Source organism: Euprymna scolopes, chromosome 43 (genome assembly GCF_053919585.1).
Source record: "Euprymna scolopes isolate OS-2025 chromosome 43, ASM5391958v1, whole genome shotgun sequence".
Taxonomy (NCBI): domain Eukaryota; kingdom Metazoa; phylum Mollusca; class Cephalopoda; order Sepiida; family Sepiolidae; genus Euprymna; species Euprymna scolopes.
The window spans coordinates 49,722,166-49,739,391 of NC_136524.1; the positions used below are offsets into that span (position 1 = coordinate 49,722,166).

The 17,226-nt window shown below is 33.2% G+C and overlaps 1 protein-coding gene across 1 annotated transcript in view; it reads left to right on the forward strand.

The window, feature by feature from the left end:
- The first annotated feature begins 9,732 nt into the window (after positions 1-9,732).
- The window catches only part of LOC145268340 (ubiquitin-conjugating enzyme E2-17 kDa-like), an 84,891-nt gene continuing 77,397 nt past the window's right edge, over positions 9,733-17,226 (forward strand). The window contains exon 1 of the mRNA XM_080123848.1: positions 9,733-9,865. Within this exon, the coding sequence (XP_079979974.1) occupies positions 9,811-9,865 (55 nt within the window). The 5' untranslated portion in view covers positions 9,733-9,810. The remainder of the gene's footprint in view (positions 9,866-17,226) is intronic.

Below are 17,226 nucleotides of genomic sequence, written 5' to 3' on the forward strand. Positions count from 1 at the left end.
CCTGTCCACTGTCTACATGCGTGAATAGACAAAAATATAATCCCATGGATTTGTGTGTTAAAAAAGTTGCATCACAGCCACAATTTCATGCACTGATAGAATTGCATGGGTGACAAAATCAAATTGTTTCTGAAACGAATAAATTCCGGCCAAATGCATTCTGCTGATTACGCAATGAGCGATTTGATTTAACTGGTCGCTACAAATGCAATTTGGGAGAGTTTAGGAATGAAAAACAGGAAAAAATAACTAAACTACTACACTTTGCTTATAGCTGAAAAGGTGATGCATATCTTTAACTTTTAACTTGTAATGGAATTTTCAAATTCTCTGCTTAGTTTGACCTGTTGTGGAAAAATACTGTTTTGGATGTGGTTTTTTTTTTTTTTACATAGGCGTCACCACTTATCAAGGCCGAGGCCACTCAAAGATAAGGGTTAAAGAGTGTACAGTAGTCAAAAGGACAATATAGTAATCGATAATAATCGAAGTTCGGTAAATTTGTTAACTTAAGTGGAACAGCTCATCAGAAACTTGTTCACGTTGGACTTGAAGAACACCATATTATAGACAGCTGGAAAGCAGCAAAATGGAAGACAATTCTACAGGTGTGCAGTTCTAAGAAAGAAGCTTTGATCATGGAATCTATGTTTAGGTTTAGGCACAGATAAAGAGTGGGGGAAATTATTGATGGTGTTTTCAGCTAGTCTAGTGTTTCTTGTGAAAGTTTGGCGAGATTGAAGGTCAGTCGAACACTTTCCATGAAAATAACAATAAAGCAGAGACAAACTCGCAACATCTCTTCTGTGAGATAGAGGTTGCAGCGAAGAGAAAAGGACATCTCCCACAAGGCCACGAAGTCTATTTTGAACCCTATTAAGGCAGAACAAGTTCTTTCTAGCAGCTCCTGCCCAGATGTGGCAACAGTACTCCATCCTTGGATGTACCTGGCTCTTATATAGATAGAGAATTGCATCAGCAGTGAGATATCTACTGGATCGATAGAAGGATCCGACCATTTTTCCAGCGGCCTTGGCAACAGATTTGATATACGTATTCCATTTAAGATCAGGAGTAAAGGTCAAGCCCAGAAGCTTGTGCTTATTTGTTGTCAACCAAATCGCAACTTATTATTACACATGGGATTGCATGTGCATATTTTAAGAGATAATTGCTAACAAAGTATGAAACACAGAAGGAATATTGTTTTGGTGACATAAGAAAGTCTTTATTTTGGTAGGACTAGAACAAGATTAAATACAACAAAATAATTGTTATGGAAAGGGTTGACGTCAAACGTTGGAATATATCTTACCTTTCCTATGAGTTAAAATACACATATATAATTCTTGCACACAAATTGATTATTATCTCTCAGCCTAATGCTAACCCTAACTGTAATTCCACTGTACTTTTTGTGCCATCATTGAGTTTTCCTGTAATTCCAATTGTACTTCTTCAATACTCAAATATTGTAAAAAAAAAAAAAAAAAAAATTTAGCCCTCCCCCCACATACACTCCTTTCACAAACCGAGTAAGAAAACTTTCCTTTTTTTTTGTTTTGGGGTGGGGTGGGGTAGAGGTGGAGCTTTCCAGTATTACATTTACTAAACCTCACAGAATTGTCCCATTTCTCTTTTTTTTTTTTTTCTTTTCCTTCTCCCTTTGCTGTGGAATCTCATTTCAACCTCTAAGCAGTAGCAACGGCAAACAACAAAAACAGCAGTTGGGAGGGTGTTTACGTCTAGAAGGCCATGTGTTATGAGTTCATCAGAGCACTTACCATTAAAGTACTTGTAAAACAGGCACCGGGGATGCAGCCTTGCAGTGATGGGACAAAGGATGGAGCTTGAGGATTGTTGACACGCTCGCACAAGAGGACTTCCAGGAGGACTTCCAGGAGGACTTCCAGGAGTTGTTGGAATGGTACAACAAGTGCATTGCAGCCAGAGGAGATTACTTCAAAGAGAACTAGAGCTTCATGTGTGTACTATCAATAAAAGCGCCCACATGAGAAAAAGTCTGGAAACTTATTTAAGGCACTTTGTAGCAGAGAAAATCATGGATACTCATCGCATGCAAAATATCATCACGGTTGACGTAAAAGGAAATGCAGAAATTTTTAACTTTTAATTAAAATTTTTTTTTTAAATGGAAATTTCTCCACTAGATATAAAGATCTAAAAATGAAAAATGAAATAAAAAAAAATAAAATTAAATACTACAGGGCTTTACGTTGCAAGTGAAACAGTCGAAGTTGCGAGTGATTTTTTTAAAGTGACAACTAGAAATAATGAAACGCTTATCTTTTGACGATTGTATTTCTTTCACTGACAATCTTCCAAAGCTCACTACTGAATGAAAAATATCTTTTCAACGTTTTTTTAATAAAACGAACAAAGTTAAATCATTTGAATAATAAAAGTTTAATAGAACAATATACTCTTTTTTTTTTTTTTTTTTTTTTTTAATGAAGGCTGTTTAAAAAAACACCTGAAGAAATTAGAATGTTTATACCTTCAAGTATCAACATAAAATTTTGTGTATATTTAGAATTACACTTATTAAAAAAAAAAAATACAGAAAAATCTTTATGATGTACATACTCGTCATGGAACAAAGGTGTCATATTCCAAAAATCACAAAGTTTTGGCTAGTAACTTTTCTATTTGGCTAGTAAACAAAAATATTTAATTGTCAAAGGTCAACTAAAGATAAATTTGTCCATAGAGCCCTGTACTACTTCAAGATGAAAAATTAGTGTTAGCTGGACAGAAAACAGGAATTCTCTCCCTTTGTTCAGAACTATTATTCAGGGGAAGTGAGGACTAAAGGCCAAAATAAGGGAAACGCCGAGGTAAGAACAGGCATTATAAGTCTAACTGAAAGACTTAGTTAAGTACTCAATGAACAAGAAAACAAATCATCATCGAGAAGCAACAATCGTCATAGACAATTCTCAGAGAGAAGCAGACTAAGTTCTGACGGTAAGTGGTGTTGATATCACAGAAAGTTCTGAATATGAATATGACCAAAAAAATCTTTTGTAGTTTGGTAGGAAATACTGTATATTTCGGCATATAAGGCGACCGTCAGATAAGACAAGGTACAAAATTGAAGTAAATTTTAATAAATTTATCATATATCGGTTGTATAAGACAACTGCTAAAAATCATAAACTAGTCTGGCGACTGAACCGCAAAGTTATTTGTACGAATACTAAAAAACAAATAACTCTAATTGCTACCCTTTTTCTTTCCATGCTTTGTTGGAATTCACTTTCCTCTTCACTCCTAAAAGCAATGTTATATCGCATATCCCTCCATATCTCCATGAATAAACCGGAAATCAGCAAGGGCGACGCTAGGACAAATCTGTTCGTCGGTACAATGCAAATGAACACAATAAATACACATGACAACTCCAAATCTCATTTCTTTAGATATCCCATTATTAGAATAACTCGCACCTTACTTCAACAAAGAAAACCACCAGAGAAAGCTGCCAGAGAAAGCTGCACAGCAAAAGAAAAAACCAAAATACAAAACAAAAACATCACAGTAAACGCAACTCCTAAACATATAAACACCAATATATAATTCACAAAACATTGCAATCTCACAACACCGACTAGATTATATTCACAATTTTATTAGCTTCAAATCGATATAACACATGCATACATACACGAACAAACGGTTCACTACAACATATTATAGCACGAAAAACAAACACAATCAAAAGCAAACTCAAGCCAGTGATTAAAAAAAATTTTTTTGCTCCTTACTACGTCCGCTTCATGACTATAAAAATACCAGCCTTTTTGACAAGATCGGCCCTAGCGTGGTGCACTGTGAACTCGCTCCGTCTTCAACCAGCATCCGACCCTCACTAACGGCATCAGACGCGGAGCTTACTACGCACAGCCAGCATCGCCCACCGCTACCATCTCATCCACGATCCTGATACAAGCCACTTTCCTTCTTCGGCTGATACCAAAGCATCACCTCTCACCAACCCTGCGCTAAGCGACATCAGCTAACAAGTATTGCTGCACACGCTAAGCCACATTTCTGCCATCACCGCCCCGCACCCAACCAAACCCAAAGAAACTTTGATTGCTGACGAGTTTATCTCAACGCCCGGCCAGCCATCCTAACGGTGATGTCTTAAATCTCTGATTTGGTGTGAAATAAAATATATATATATTTAACCTTACTCGGTCGTCTGTATTTTTCTTGCAACCATACGGTTGTTTATTTCAGCAAGTAGGTTTCCGCAGGAACATGTTAACTTAAAAGTATTTTTACCTTGAATACTCCCCCTATCCTCCCCGTACCGTTGGTTGGGTAAGGCAAGTAGCAAAGGACAGAGACTCTTCATCTTGCGCGCATTTTCTGACACACTAGCAAGAGTCAAGCAGATAGAAATCAACTGTTACTTACAGCCCTATATGCACTAACAACAACAAGGTAAACCAACACACATACACAATGCCACGCTGCCAAATACTCACATATGTATATCACTTACATACACATATTCACACTCCCCTGTGACTACTAACTCAACTTTCTTCACTAAACACAAATTTGCATAAATGAACATTTATGAATCAAAAATAAAATTTTATAAGTTTATAGAATTGTAGATGTAAAAATGTTTTGCTATAAAATTCCGTTCTTCCCAGGTTCTCCATTTTACAAATTTCTGTTTATGTTTTAGTTCGCACTTACTAACTGGTGACCCTCCTATTCTCCCAATGTTTCATTTATTTGCAATTCTATAGTCATGAACGTCTGCATACAGCCTTCATTTTCTTCCTTTGCTATAACATAACTTTAATACCCAACTTTTATCAATTGTTATTGTGGTTCTTGGTACCCCCCCCCACACAGACTCTTTATCTGTGCTTAAATCTAAACGCAGATTCCATGAATGAAGCTTCTTTCCTAGACCTGCCCACCTGTGGAACACTGTTCTGCTGTTTCCCGACCAGCTACAATACTGTAGCTTTCAAGTCCAATGTAGACAAATTCTTGTTGAGCCATCCTCATAAATAATTAAATTATACCCAGTCTACCACATTAACGATTACTACACTACCACCTTACATTCAGTAATCCTTATCCTCAAGTAACTTTCGGGCCCTGATATGTGGTGATTCCCTTGTAAAAAAAATATGCAAAAATGCTTTTGTCTCCCAAATGGCCCTACTAAGGCATTAATCCCACCATACTAGTCATACAAGATTATACATAATAAACGGCAAACCATAGCAATATTGAAACGTATGGTTCAATCTCACTAAGTCTAGACCTCAGTATGAAAAAACTGTCCAACACATGCCAGAATGTAAAATGGACATTTAAGTACTGCTGCTGTTGCTGCTAATACCGAAATTGTAGCACACTCACCAACAATGAAGTGGAGAAATTTTATTTAAACAAAAAAATCATATTATTCAAGAAGATGAGGAAATAAAAACAATCGAGCCAGGAAAAAAAGAAAAAAAAAAGAAAAAAAAGAAAAAAGAAATCAGCTATAGAAGAAGTGGCAAAAACTAAACACCTGAATGCCGGTAGCTTGACCTATGAACAACAAAAGGTCACCACAGCACAGCGCGTAGCATTTCTTCAAGGTTAAACTACAATGTAAATATACACTTACAAAATATATGGATTACACCTAATGCAATACAGGTAAATGTTAAGTAGGTTGGACGATCTTGTGACCAGGGCCAGTACATCTATAATATAAAGAACAGCTATCTGGGTGTATGTTTTTATGATTTGGTTAAAAGTAAAAAAAAAAAAAAACCCTAAAAAAAAAAGGTCCACAAAGTTAGATATTCTTGATTAGCGTTGCCTTGGTTGAATAACATCTAAAATATAGAAAAATTTATTAATTCTTTAGGGGTGAACTTGTTTTGTTACATTTCTATTAATAACAACAGGACAAGGATATATCATTGTTCAGACCAACCTGGCCGACTGAGCAAGGCTCATTTATTCACATTTATATCCGAGAGTTTACATTATAAAACATTGAACAAAGGGGGGCAACTCCCACCGCTCCAAGGGACATAACAAACTGGACCAGGTTTCATCATGGTGGTTTCTCAGTGTTAATATGCACTAATTTTGAGTAGGAAAATGCAGTCAACATTGCTTAACTTCAGTGATCTAATGCAAACCGTTGTATCGGTGTGACAGACTCATTCCTAGTAGAATCTATTAAAGTTGTCGGCATATTCAGCTAGATGGAGTGGCCTGGGTGGAGGAGGAAGAGGGTATTGAGAAGAGGGAAAAAGAAAATGGGGGAGGGACAATGAGAGAAATTTAGAAAGGCGGATAAAGAGAGGTAGAGAATTAGCAGTGTGGTAGGTGTAAAGGTTCAAACAAAACTACCGACCAGCATAAATAAATACTAAACGTGACACAAGCACTATAGACAAATATTTATTGACAAACACGAATCCATGGCAACACTGCAATATCGAACAACAATAAAACATTACTCACTTCAATAGTGGGTTTACCGGCTGAGTGTGTGTGTGGGGGTGGGGGGTGGGGAGAGGAATCGTGGTCTAGATTTCTACTCTGTTTCGTCCGACATTGTTTCATGAGGGGAGAATTTTCATACCGGTTCTACATGTGTCTGAACTCTGTTTACTCTTATCAAGGAACATTACTCCTTACTCTACACTGTAACCCGTCGTTGTTGCTTTTATTCCCCTACAGCAGTTTTAATGAAAAACATATGCTACACTTTTGCCCCAGGCAATGCCGAGTATTCCTGCTTGTTAGAATTAAACTACAACTTATTCGAAGAAGAATTACAAGAGCGAACTTTTGAACTGATAATTGCCTCAACATCTTTTTCTGGAATGAACTATGTAAAAAAAAAAAAATGTTAAATAATCAAGGGCGACCCAAAGGCTCCCCTTTTCTTGGTTACTACATTAAGGTGTAGGATTTTGGTCAGAGTTAGGTTAACAGAAAAAAAATACTTTTTTTTTAGGGTTAAAATAAAAGAAAGCAACAGTTTCTTATACAATTTTAGAGTTGAGGTTTCTTTTCCAAAATTTTAGAATGGGTCACAAACTGTACGAGTACCAATTCTTTTAACTGGACTTTTTAACTTCAAAGATGTTAGCATAAGTGACAAATGTAAACTGTAAAATTAAAAAAAGAAGAAAATAGGAGGAAAAACGTATAAATCGGTATAAAAAAGCAAGAAAAAAGAAAAAAAAAAGAAAGAAGATCATGTCTCTTTATGAAAAACGGTTTGCACTCTCTTTTTCTTTATTTATTGGTCAAACTTTTATGCAATAAATGGATATATTTACATATGTATACATATATTAGTGATCGAATGATTAAAATATTTTTACTGATTCCGTACTAAATTCCTGATTCCGATACAATTAGTGATTCCTGTTCCAATTCTTTATAAATCTCTAAATATTGTTATTTTTTTCCTGATTACTGTAAAAACACATTGTGCATATACTTTCTCAAACGTTAAAACACAGATGTTGGATTTAAGCTTTACTGGTAACTTTAAATCAATAAATATTGTAACGTCAAATCAATAAATATTTGTTATTTCAAATCAATAAATATTTGTTATTTCATTATTAGCAGTGGAAAATTTTGATCCCTATTTTGATCAGTAACTTCAACCATTTTTCAGAGAAGATCTTTATCCAAGATCATTGGAATACTTCTCTTTAAAGAACATGTTGTTGTCCCATTCAAAGTCCAGAACAGAGTTCTCAAGCAATTCCACTATAGACATCAGGGAATTAATCGGATGAAAGCCTTGACACATGGCTATGTGTATTGGCTAAATATGGACAGGAAATTAAAGAAACTTGTAAAAAGTTGTGCCAAATGTCAACTGGTTGCAAAGTCTCCTAGAAAAACAACATTGCATGCATGGCCTACCCCAGAAATCCCTTGGTTATGACTGCACATGGATTTTGCAGGACCAATTAATGAACAACATTAGTTAATATTGGTTGATGCTTACAATAAGTGGCCAAAAGTCTTCCGAATGAACCATTCAAATGAAACTATAAAGAAACTACAAGAAATTTTCAGCATGTTGAGCATTCCTTCAATCTTAGTTTCTGATAATGGTACCGCATTTACCTCAACAGAAGTTTCTGACTTCTACAAGCAAAACAGTATTCAGCATCTCAGATCTCCACCTTTCCATCCACAATCAAATGGCCAAATCGAATGCTTTGTCAACACACCGAAGAGAACACTCTTGAAGTTAAAAGAGACATAAAAATATTTCTAAGTAGCTACAGAGCTACCCCAAATCCAAATTGCCCAAATGAAAAATTTCCTGCTGAAGTACTGATGAACAGAAAAATCTGTTTACTAATAGATGCTATTCGGCCATCATCAAATAATCTTCCAAAGAGAAACATGACAATGGAAAACCGACTCGGTCGCCATCATGGTGCAAGTTCATGCCAATTCCTACCAGGACAACCTGTATTAGCAAAAGACTACTACAATGATAAAGAAAAATGGATACAAGATTACATAGTACATCGTTGTGGTAATGTAATCTATACTGTTGATATACAATCATCTATTTGAGTCAGACATGCAAATCAACTTTGTCACTCATATCTTCCAAAGAAACAATCAAATAACACAATCAGTTCATTAAATATTTTACTGGACACATTTGAATTTCCTCAAAATGTTCAAGCAACATGCATTAAAAAGTAAAAGTCTGATAAGAAAGGTTCAACCTGAAGGATGCAGTGAAGGTGCAAACCAACTTCAACTCTACAAACAGACCCACATCAAGCATCTTACAAGCATCGAAGGTATATAACGATAAAATAAATGAATAAAGCTAATAAAGAAAGTAAGAGTTATCGTCCTTTACTAATCCTTAGAAAAGACTAGAGAGTTCCAGAGGGAACCAAGGACAAGATGGCGGCTTCACTTGACATTGAATATTGTTCTGTAAATGATTTAAGTTTTCTGCTGTGAATAAATTGTACTTAAAAATACAATGAGCTGATTTACTTGTTATTAGAATATCCAATTTCTCCGAACACAACAATAGGAAATCTCAATACAATATATATGTATATTTAGTAACAGAGCAAGGAATTTGGCTACAACTGAAGAACGAATGACTTGGAAAAAAATATTGTTCTTTTTATATAACACAAACAGCAAAACAGAAACAACAGTTTTCATAAATTTTTTATATTTCTTTTTCCTCTCCAGACATAGCTTCCATTCATCTATGACCAGAACTGCAGTCCTCAACAAAAATACAATTCTGCTGATCAAATTGTTTTCTTCCTTTATGAAACTGTCCTTTCAACACAACTTGAAGTATAGAAGAGGATTTAGTACATGCAATTGTAAACTGACAACCGACCCAAGATCCCGAACATATTATCTTGAGATCTGCTTCTGAATTAAAAATATATTAAATATTTATTCCACATATACAGACATCTTTAAATACTTACATGTGCTGTGCATCAATTAAAATGCATATTTAAAATATAAAATTTAACCTGACAAATCTCCAAGTGCACTCAGTTTTTTTTTATTCAGACAAAACTTCCTTTTTTTAGTTTTTACGAACCTACTCTGTAGGGTCTAGTATTTATTCAAAGGTTGAAAATGGATTACATGATAAATGATGATGTCATAAAGGACGAGTGGTAGTTTCCAAAACTTATTCATCCTTTATGACGTAGTAAAGGATAAATAGTAGTTGTCAGAAAGTTTCTTGATAATAATTATGAAGCTTGCATGGTGAAAGGCCACCTTATGAAACAACAAATGACTAACTCTGTTTCCCTCAGAGGTAAGACTAGCCAAGTTGTTTAAGGCAAGAAATGACCAAGTCAAAATCCAAAAGTTTATGATCTTATGATCTTGTTACAGCTTGGTTGACGGGTTGGTGCAGAGGTTTTAATACCACATTGTAATACAGCTTCTAATTCCAATAGATTCTTTCCAAGAACTGCAGGCTTGTAGAACTATTTTCTGGCTAACTGTTTTCCTACTACTTATAGTCTTAGTCTTTTCAAGATGAAGGTCAATAGGCATCTCCTTTATTTGTCATAATCATCTTTTGTTTTTGTTAGCTCCTTACATCAAGTGGCTTCACACCTTATCTGGAGCGATTTCCATAGAAAACACCGAAAAGACGTTTTATTTAAAATAAATATTAACAAGCAAGCGACATTCATTGATATATATTTCATCTGTGTTCAACACAGTATAAAAATTATTATTAAAATTAATTATTGTTTCCATATATATATATTATATGGAAAAATGCGTGCATGAAAAGTAATATTCTTAAGATTTTATTAAACCTGGAAAAGTAAAGGACAAGAAATTCAACCTGGAAAAGTAAAGAACAAGATATTCTAGTAAAGTAAAAAATAAAAATTTTTAAGACTTAAAATATTGCAGCTAAAAATAAAATTTGAATATTGATAAATATTTTATTTATTATTTGCATGTGTTGTTGTTTATTGTTGAGTTAGAAAGGGTGTCAGTCGCTGGATTGAACTTATTTCCCCCCCTATTATTTGCATATATTTATGTAGTGAAAATTGTTTGAATAAAATTAATTCATTAGTTATTTAGTTAGTAGATGGAATTAATAATTTTATAATTTACATAAAAATTAATAATTTTATTATATCATAATTAGGATCATTTAATTCTTTCTAACTCAAAAATTAGCTCTCAAACACACATTTATGCAATATTTATCATTCAATCACAGTAGTTCCGAGCCAGGGTCTCTACCGAGACTGCGGTTCATGAATTCGTGATCTGTATAGAGCGTAAACTAACAAAAAAGAAGATGGCACTCGGTGTCTTTTTAGATATCGTTGGAGCTTTTGACAACATACCCTTCAGTAGTATGTTTAAGTCGCTACGAGAACTCAATGTGCCACCAGTACTCATCCGATGGATTGAGTATATGGTGAGGCACAGAACAGTTCAAGTAGAACTACTTAGGGCAACTGTTAAAAGGGAAGTAGTTAAATGAAACCCCCAAAGTGGGATTTTATAACCTTTACTATGGAACTGTATGCTGAATCCTCTTTTAAAGGAGTTTAAAAATAGGAATATTTATGCCCAGGCTGCTGCTGATGACATCGCAGTGCTTGGTCAGACGCATTGCCAAAATGGGACTACATTTTTCATCAAATGTGATAACGAAAAATTTGAGTTCATTCAAAGAATATGTATATCATATAATTCACTAATATTTTTAATCGATAAATTCACCATTTTTTGCTATAAAATCATAAGGAGAGTTAAAAAAAAATTAGTTATTAAAAAAAAGTTCGGTTTTTTAATTATAAAAAAAAAAAACGATACCCGGGATTGAACCTAAAATCTTTCCACCAACCCCCGTACTCTAACCGTTACACTAACATGTCATATTGGCAAAATCGCAGTAAAAAATATTTATATACAAAAAAAGTTATGCAAAATAAAAAAAAAAGCGTTAGTCACTTATGTACTTACTCTCCTGTTTGTGAACCCACATATTTTGTTGTAACTTTTTTTCTACTGAACCAATTTTCGAAATTTTTTTTTCAAAATGTAGCTAATAATGAGGTGTTCTATCCAACTATATGACCTGTTTGAAATTTGGTTGCGAACGAATTTAGTGGTGGGGGTTTGAATGTGTCTTGATTCATTCAATTTCGGACTTAAGCATATATTCAACCACTACCGTGGTTGAATGATATATATATATATATATATATATACATATATATATATATATTGAATCTCGCTAGATTCAGTCACTCTGGTTATTTGTATACGACAAAACACGTGTCAGTAGATAATTATATTTTTTAAAATAATACATATGCTGCTCACCATGTGGGGGTACCAAACTGGTCAAAGGGAAAATTATTCCCAACTCGCATTTAGATAAAAATGCGCTTCCATATAAATAATTGAATTAATTCAATAAGTATTGCTAACAAAAACAAACAAACAAACAAACAATATCTATCCATCTATCTATCTATCTATCTATCTATCTATCTATCTATCTATCTATATATATATATATATATATATATATATATATATATATATATATATATATATATATATATATAATGTGAGACGAGACATTAGGAGTGGAAAATGAATTCACAAAAACTATATATTGGAAAATATAGAATGAGTCATTTATTTAATAAGGGTATACATACATTTAGTATGCATACCCTTATTAAATAAACGGCTCATTCTATATTTTCCCATATATAGTTTTTGTGAATTGATTTTTCACTCCTAATGTCTCCTTTATAAGCTCCATTAAAATTTGTTGTGCTTTATATTATCCTGATAAGTCTCCTCTTATAGAATTGAATTTACTCTCTTTTTCTATCTATCCTTATTTTATATATATATATATATATATATATATATATATATATATATATATATATATATATATATATATATATATATATATATATATATATATATATATATACACACACACACACACACACACACACACAGTTTTGAAAATAATAAGCGGAAGTTTCTCAAAAGCTCTTTCGGCTATCATCTCATCAGGAGAAAATCGATAGCGTACAAAATAATATTATGTCGAAAATAAAGAGTTCTAATGGGGAACTTATTGAATGTGCCAAAAGTACGGGGACACTAAAATAAATTTATTAACGTATCTTACGTTAATAAATTTATTTATTTACGTATCTTATTAACGTATCTTATAGGCACCGCCAAAATTGGGGGGGGGGGCAGGTCAGTACTTTTTGACGGACCGTCTTTTTAAAAATCTACCAAAAATCAGGTAATTATCCAATCAATACGAAATTTTCAGCGATTATTAGGAGAAGAATGAACTTTATAACAGTGTACTTATTTTTCATAAACGATATTTATATATATATTTTTTTTTGCTTACAAAACCCCCCCTTGTTTTGAAGTGGGAACAAATATACTTAAAATAATCATCTGAAACTGAACAAAACATATTTTGTTGTTGTAAGGGACAGAATTATAGATAAAAAAAAAAAAAAAAAATTGTTTGCATACCTTATTTTGACGTCTGAATATCAGAACTTCGATTGTGTTTAATTATCCCGCTTTTGAGTTTTGAAGTGTGAAATTCGGTGAATATGTTAAGTAAAATAATTAATTTAAGTTAAGCAAAACAAAAAAAATTTTTTTTTAATATTTATACGAAAAAAGCCATTTTAAAATTTTTGATAAATAAATTAACAATTTTTTTTTAGCGAGCCGAATAATGCATGACCATTATTAAACAGGGCATGCTTTGAATAATTGATATAAAAAAAAAAAATTCGATAAATGTTGTGCCCTTTGTGTTAAAAATAGCATCATTTTTTTCGATCCCGTTTGAAAACGTTTGCCGCCTTTCGACTACGGTGGACCAAACGCGCTGAAATAATTTTTTTTTTATTCTGCTTTAAATTGCCCCCCCCCCCCATTTTGGGGAGTCTGGCCCCCACACACATATACATTAAAAACCAACCTCATACAAATGGTCACCCATCTGGTACTGGCCAGCCTCAGCTTTATAATACATTGAAATTTTCGTCACTGAAAAATAAGTTTTTTTGGCCTGTTTGGTCTTCCATAGTTTTCTTCTTATAATCCGCAAACGTAAACAGAGTCGATCTCGACTCTACATGAACGCGAAATATCTGGTTACCTATATGAATAAGTGGAATTATTTGAAATTCAGGTACTTATATTATAATATTTTTGCATATTCTCTTAGAAAATCATCCTAAATCTTAGTTAGACAATAAATAAATAAATTAATTATTTCAAAAACCTTTTTTTTTTAATATTTAAGTACGTTTTTTGTGCAAGACAAAAAATGTCAATTGTTAACTTTTTGGGAAAATTTAACATTTAAAATTTAATTAAAAATAGTAGAAAAAGTTTTACATTATTCTGTTTTCTATATGATAAAATTCAGGGTTTTATCTTTCTGGAAAAAAAAAAGTTACTCAGAAATAATGGATTTTAATAAATGTAATTTAGTTTTAAAAAACAACAACAACTTCATTTTGCGGCCATTTTTGGCGGTGCCTAGCGTTAATAAATTTATTTTAGTGTCCCCCGTACTTTTGGCATATTCAATAAGTTCCCCATTAGAACTCTTTATTTTCGACATAATATTATTTTGTACGCTATCGATTTTCTCCTGATGAGATGATAGCCGAAAGAGCTTTTGAGAAACTTCCGCTTTAAATATATATATATATATATATATATATATATATATATATATATATATATATATATATATATATATATATATATATATATATATATGTCTTGTCAAGATGTCTTTTAACATATTTTATTAATCATTTGTTCATATATATATATATATATATATATATATATATATATATATCAATTGAAATGGATGGTTCTCATCTTGGAGAGGCTCCATGTTCTGACAAGCTTCTGGGTTTAACCATTACTCCTGATCTGAAATGGAACACTTACGTTGAGTCTGTTGCCCAGGTCGCTGGGAAAATGGTGGGATCCTTCTACCGCTCCAGAAGATATATCACTACTGATGCAATTCTCTATCTGTATAAAAGCCAAGTATGTCCAAGGATGAAATACTGCTACCATATCTGGGCAGGAGCTCCTAAAAACAACCTATCCTGCCTTGACAGAGTACAAAATAGACTTTGTGGCTTAGTAGGGGATACCTTTTTCTCTTCCCTGCAACCTCTCTCTCACAGAAGAGACGTTGCGAGCCTGTCTTTGTTTTATCGTTATTTCCATGACAAGTGTTCGTCCGAGCTCCAATCTATGGCCCCCTCTCGCAAATCTTTCATGAAAAACACCCGTCTAGTTGAAACCACTGTCAATAATTTTCCCCACTTTTTATCTGTGCCTAAATCAAAACATAGATTCCATGAACAAAGCTTCTTTCTTAGAAGTGCATGCCTGTTGAACTCTCTTCCGTTTGCCTGTTTCCCACCTGACTACAACTTGGATGTCTTCAAGTCCAACATAAACAAATTCCTGATGAATCGCCCCCTTAAGTAAGACACTTTATCAAATCTTCAATACTAACGATTAATACGATACTATCCCATTGATTACTGTACACGCAATAACCCTTATCCCCGAGTGGCTTCCGGGCCTTGATAAGTGACCTTCATGTAAAAAAAAAAAATCTATCTATCTATCTATATATATATATATATATATATATACTTTGGGAGCAAAATCAAGACTTCAAAAATGGGTGTTGATGGCAACAAAAAGTGTATTTCATTTTACGTTACAATTGTTTCCATGTCCAGTTGAACAATCAAAAATGCTCTATTGTCAAAGTGTGTTTATTCATAAAGTCTGAAGAAATGCTTGTTTTGGAAAATTTTCAAACGATATAATGTTTGAAATTGTCGACTGGACATGGAAACAATTGTAACGTAAAATGAAATACACTTTTTGTTGCCATCAACACCCTGTTTGAAGTCTTGATTTTGCATCCACAGTATATAAATGCTCAATTATGAAACATGATAATTTTGTAGCTTACTCCTTAAGTCAACTCTTTTTGGCTTAAAACTCATTGGTATATGAAAACTTACTGAATTACACGAACTCAGTATGTTACATATAAGTCTATATATATATATATATATATATATATATATATATATATATATATATATATATATATATATATATATATATATATATTATAAGAACAAGTAGTTAATAAAACATGTTAAAAAACACTTTGAAAAAGAGTTAAAAACATATTTAATTTTAAAAAGGAAGCACAATAGTCCTTAATCTACAGAGGGTAAGGATTAGCAAAATGCGAGATCGGATTTTGCTTATATATATATATATATATATATATATATATATATATATATATATATATATATATATATATAAATTTAGTGGTTTAATTTTAAATTCTGAAATAACAACATATAGAGGCATATATTCGATTTAAGAATTTGTTGATTGACAAAGGAATATATAGAAGGTGTTATTTTAATTTCCTTAATCCATGGATTTTCAACAATGGCTCATATCATCAGAGGAAATGAAATGCAGTTAGCAAAATGTTCAGCTGCGAGTGGACGCTATTTTGCATTTCAGCACAATTATTGAAAATAGTTTTTGAGTGGTTGTGGATGATTATATGGAGAAAATTGTACAAAAAGAGAAGTTGATACAACCTGGGTGGTCCATTATCGGAGGTAGTCCAGTGTCATCAGAAAATAGGCCCATGGGAGAAAGCGATATTCCATATAGCGGAAATGTACTTCTCCTTCTTGATATTTCGAAAAGTATACCGGGCAGTCTTGTTCGTTGTTGCGTTGATTGTGTGTTATTTGCTTTGGTCCAAATGCTTTCTCGGTGTTGAAAAAGTATATCCGAAATTGGGTAGATATACCATTCCATTGTAATTATCCCCATGAATGATAGAATTTGAGCATTGAATTAAGTGTGTAATGGACCTCTGAATCAATAGTATAGTTATGAAATTACTAAAGATGGCAAAATAATCCAGGTTATGACATTCGAAAGAGCATGCTGGAAAGGCTTGCTTGAAGTATGAGTCTAATAGAAAGATAGTTCGTTATATTGTTTATATTGGATGAAGGAGGCTTTTTAGATGAGGGAAAGAGGAAGTGGGGTGAGGTAGGGACGGTAAAGGGAGAGGGGGCAGGTTAAGGTAGGGCGAGCATACATGTTCTTAATGGAGTATTTTCGGCGGCGGGGGGGGGATTAATTGCATTTTAGTATTCTTTAAAAGGGTTGAACTCTTGATTTTAAGTTCAAGTGAGAAATGGATATTCTTGTGATATTCAATGTGGGGTGTGCATGGTAGGGGGTTGGTGTGCTGTTTTTGCTGTGGGGATGGGTGAGCTGATGAGGTGGAGATAGAGACGCGTCATGGTGTGAAAATCTGGAATGCATGGAGGGTAACTTAAATAAGTGAGTTTAAGGTTGGCTTATTTTAATTTTGAGTGACTTAAAATTTAAAGGTGACTTGGTTAGTTGAGATAAGTCAGTTAAATACGTTAGTTGTCGTAGTTTGATCTAGTTTAAATGCTTGTTTAAATTTTATTTAAAATACATATATATCTGTTTGAAAAGCACAATAGCGTCCAC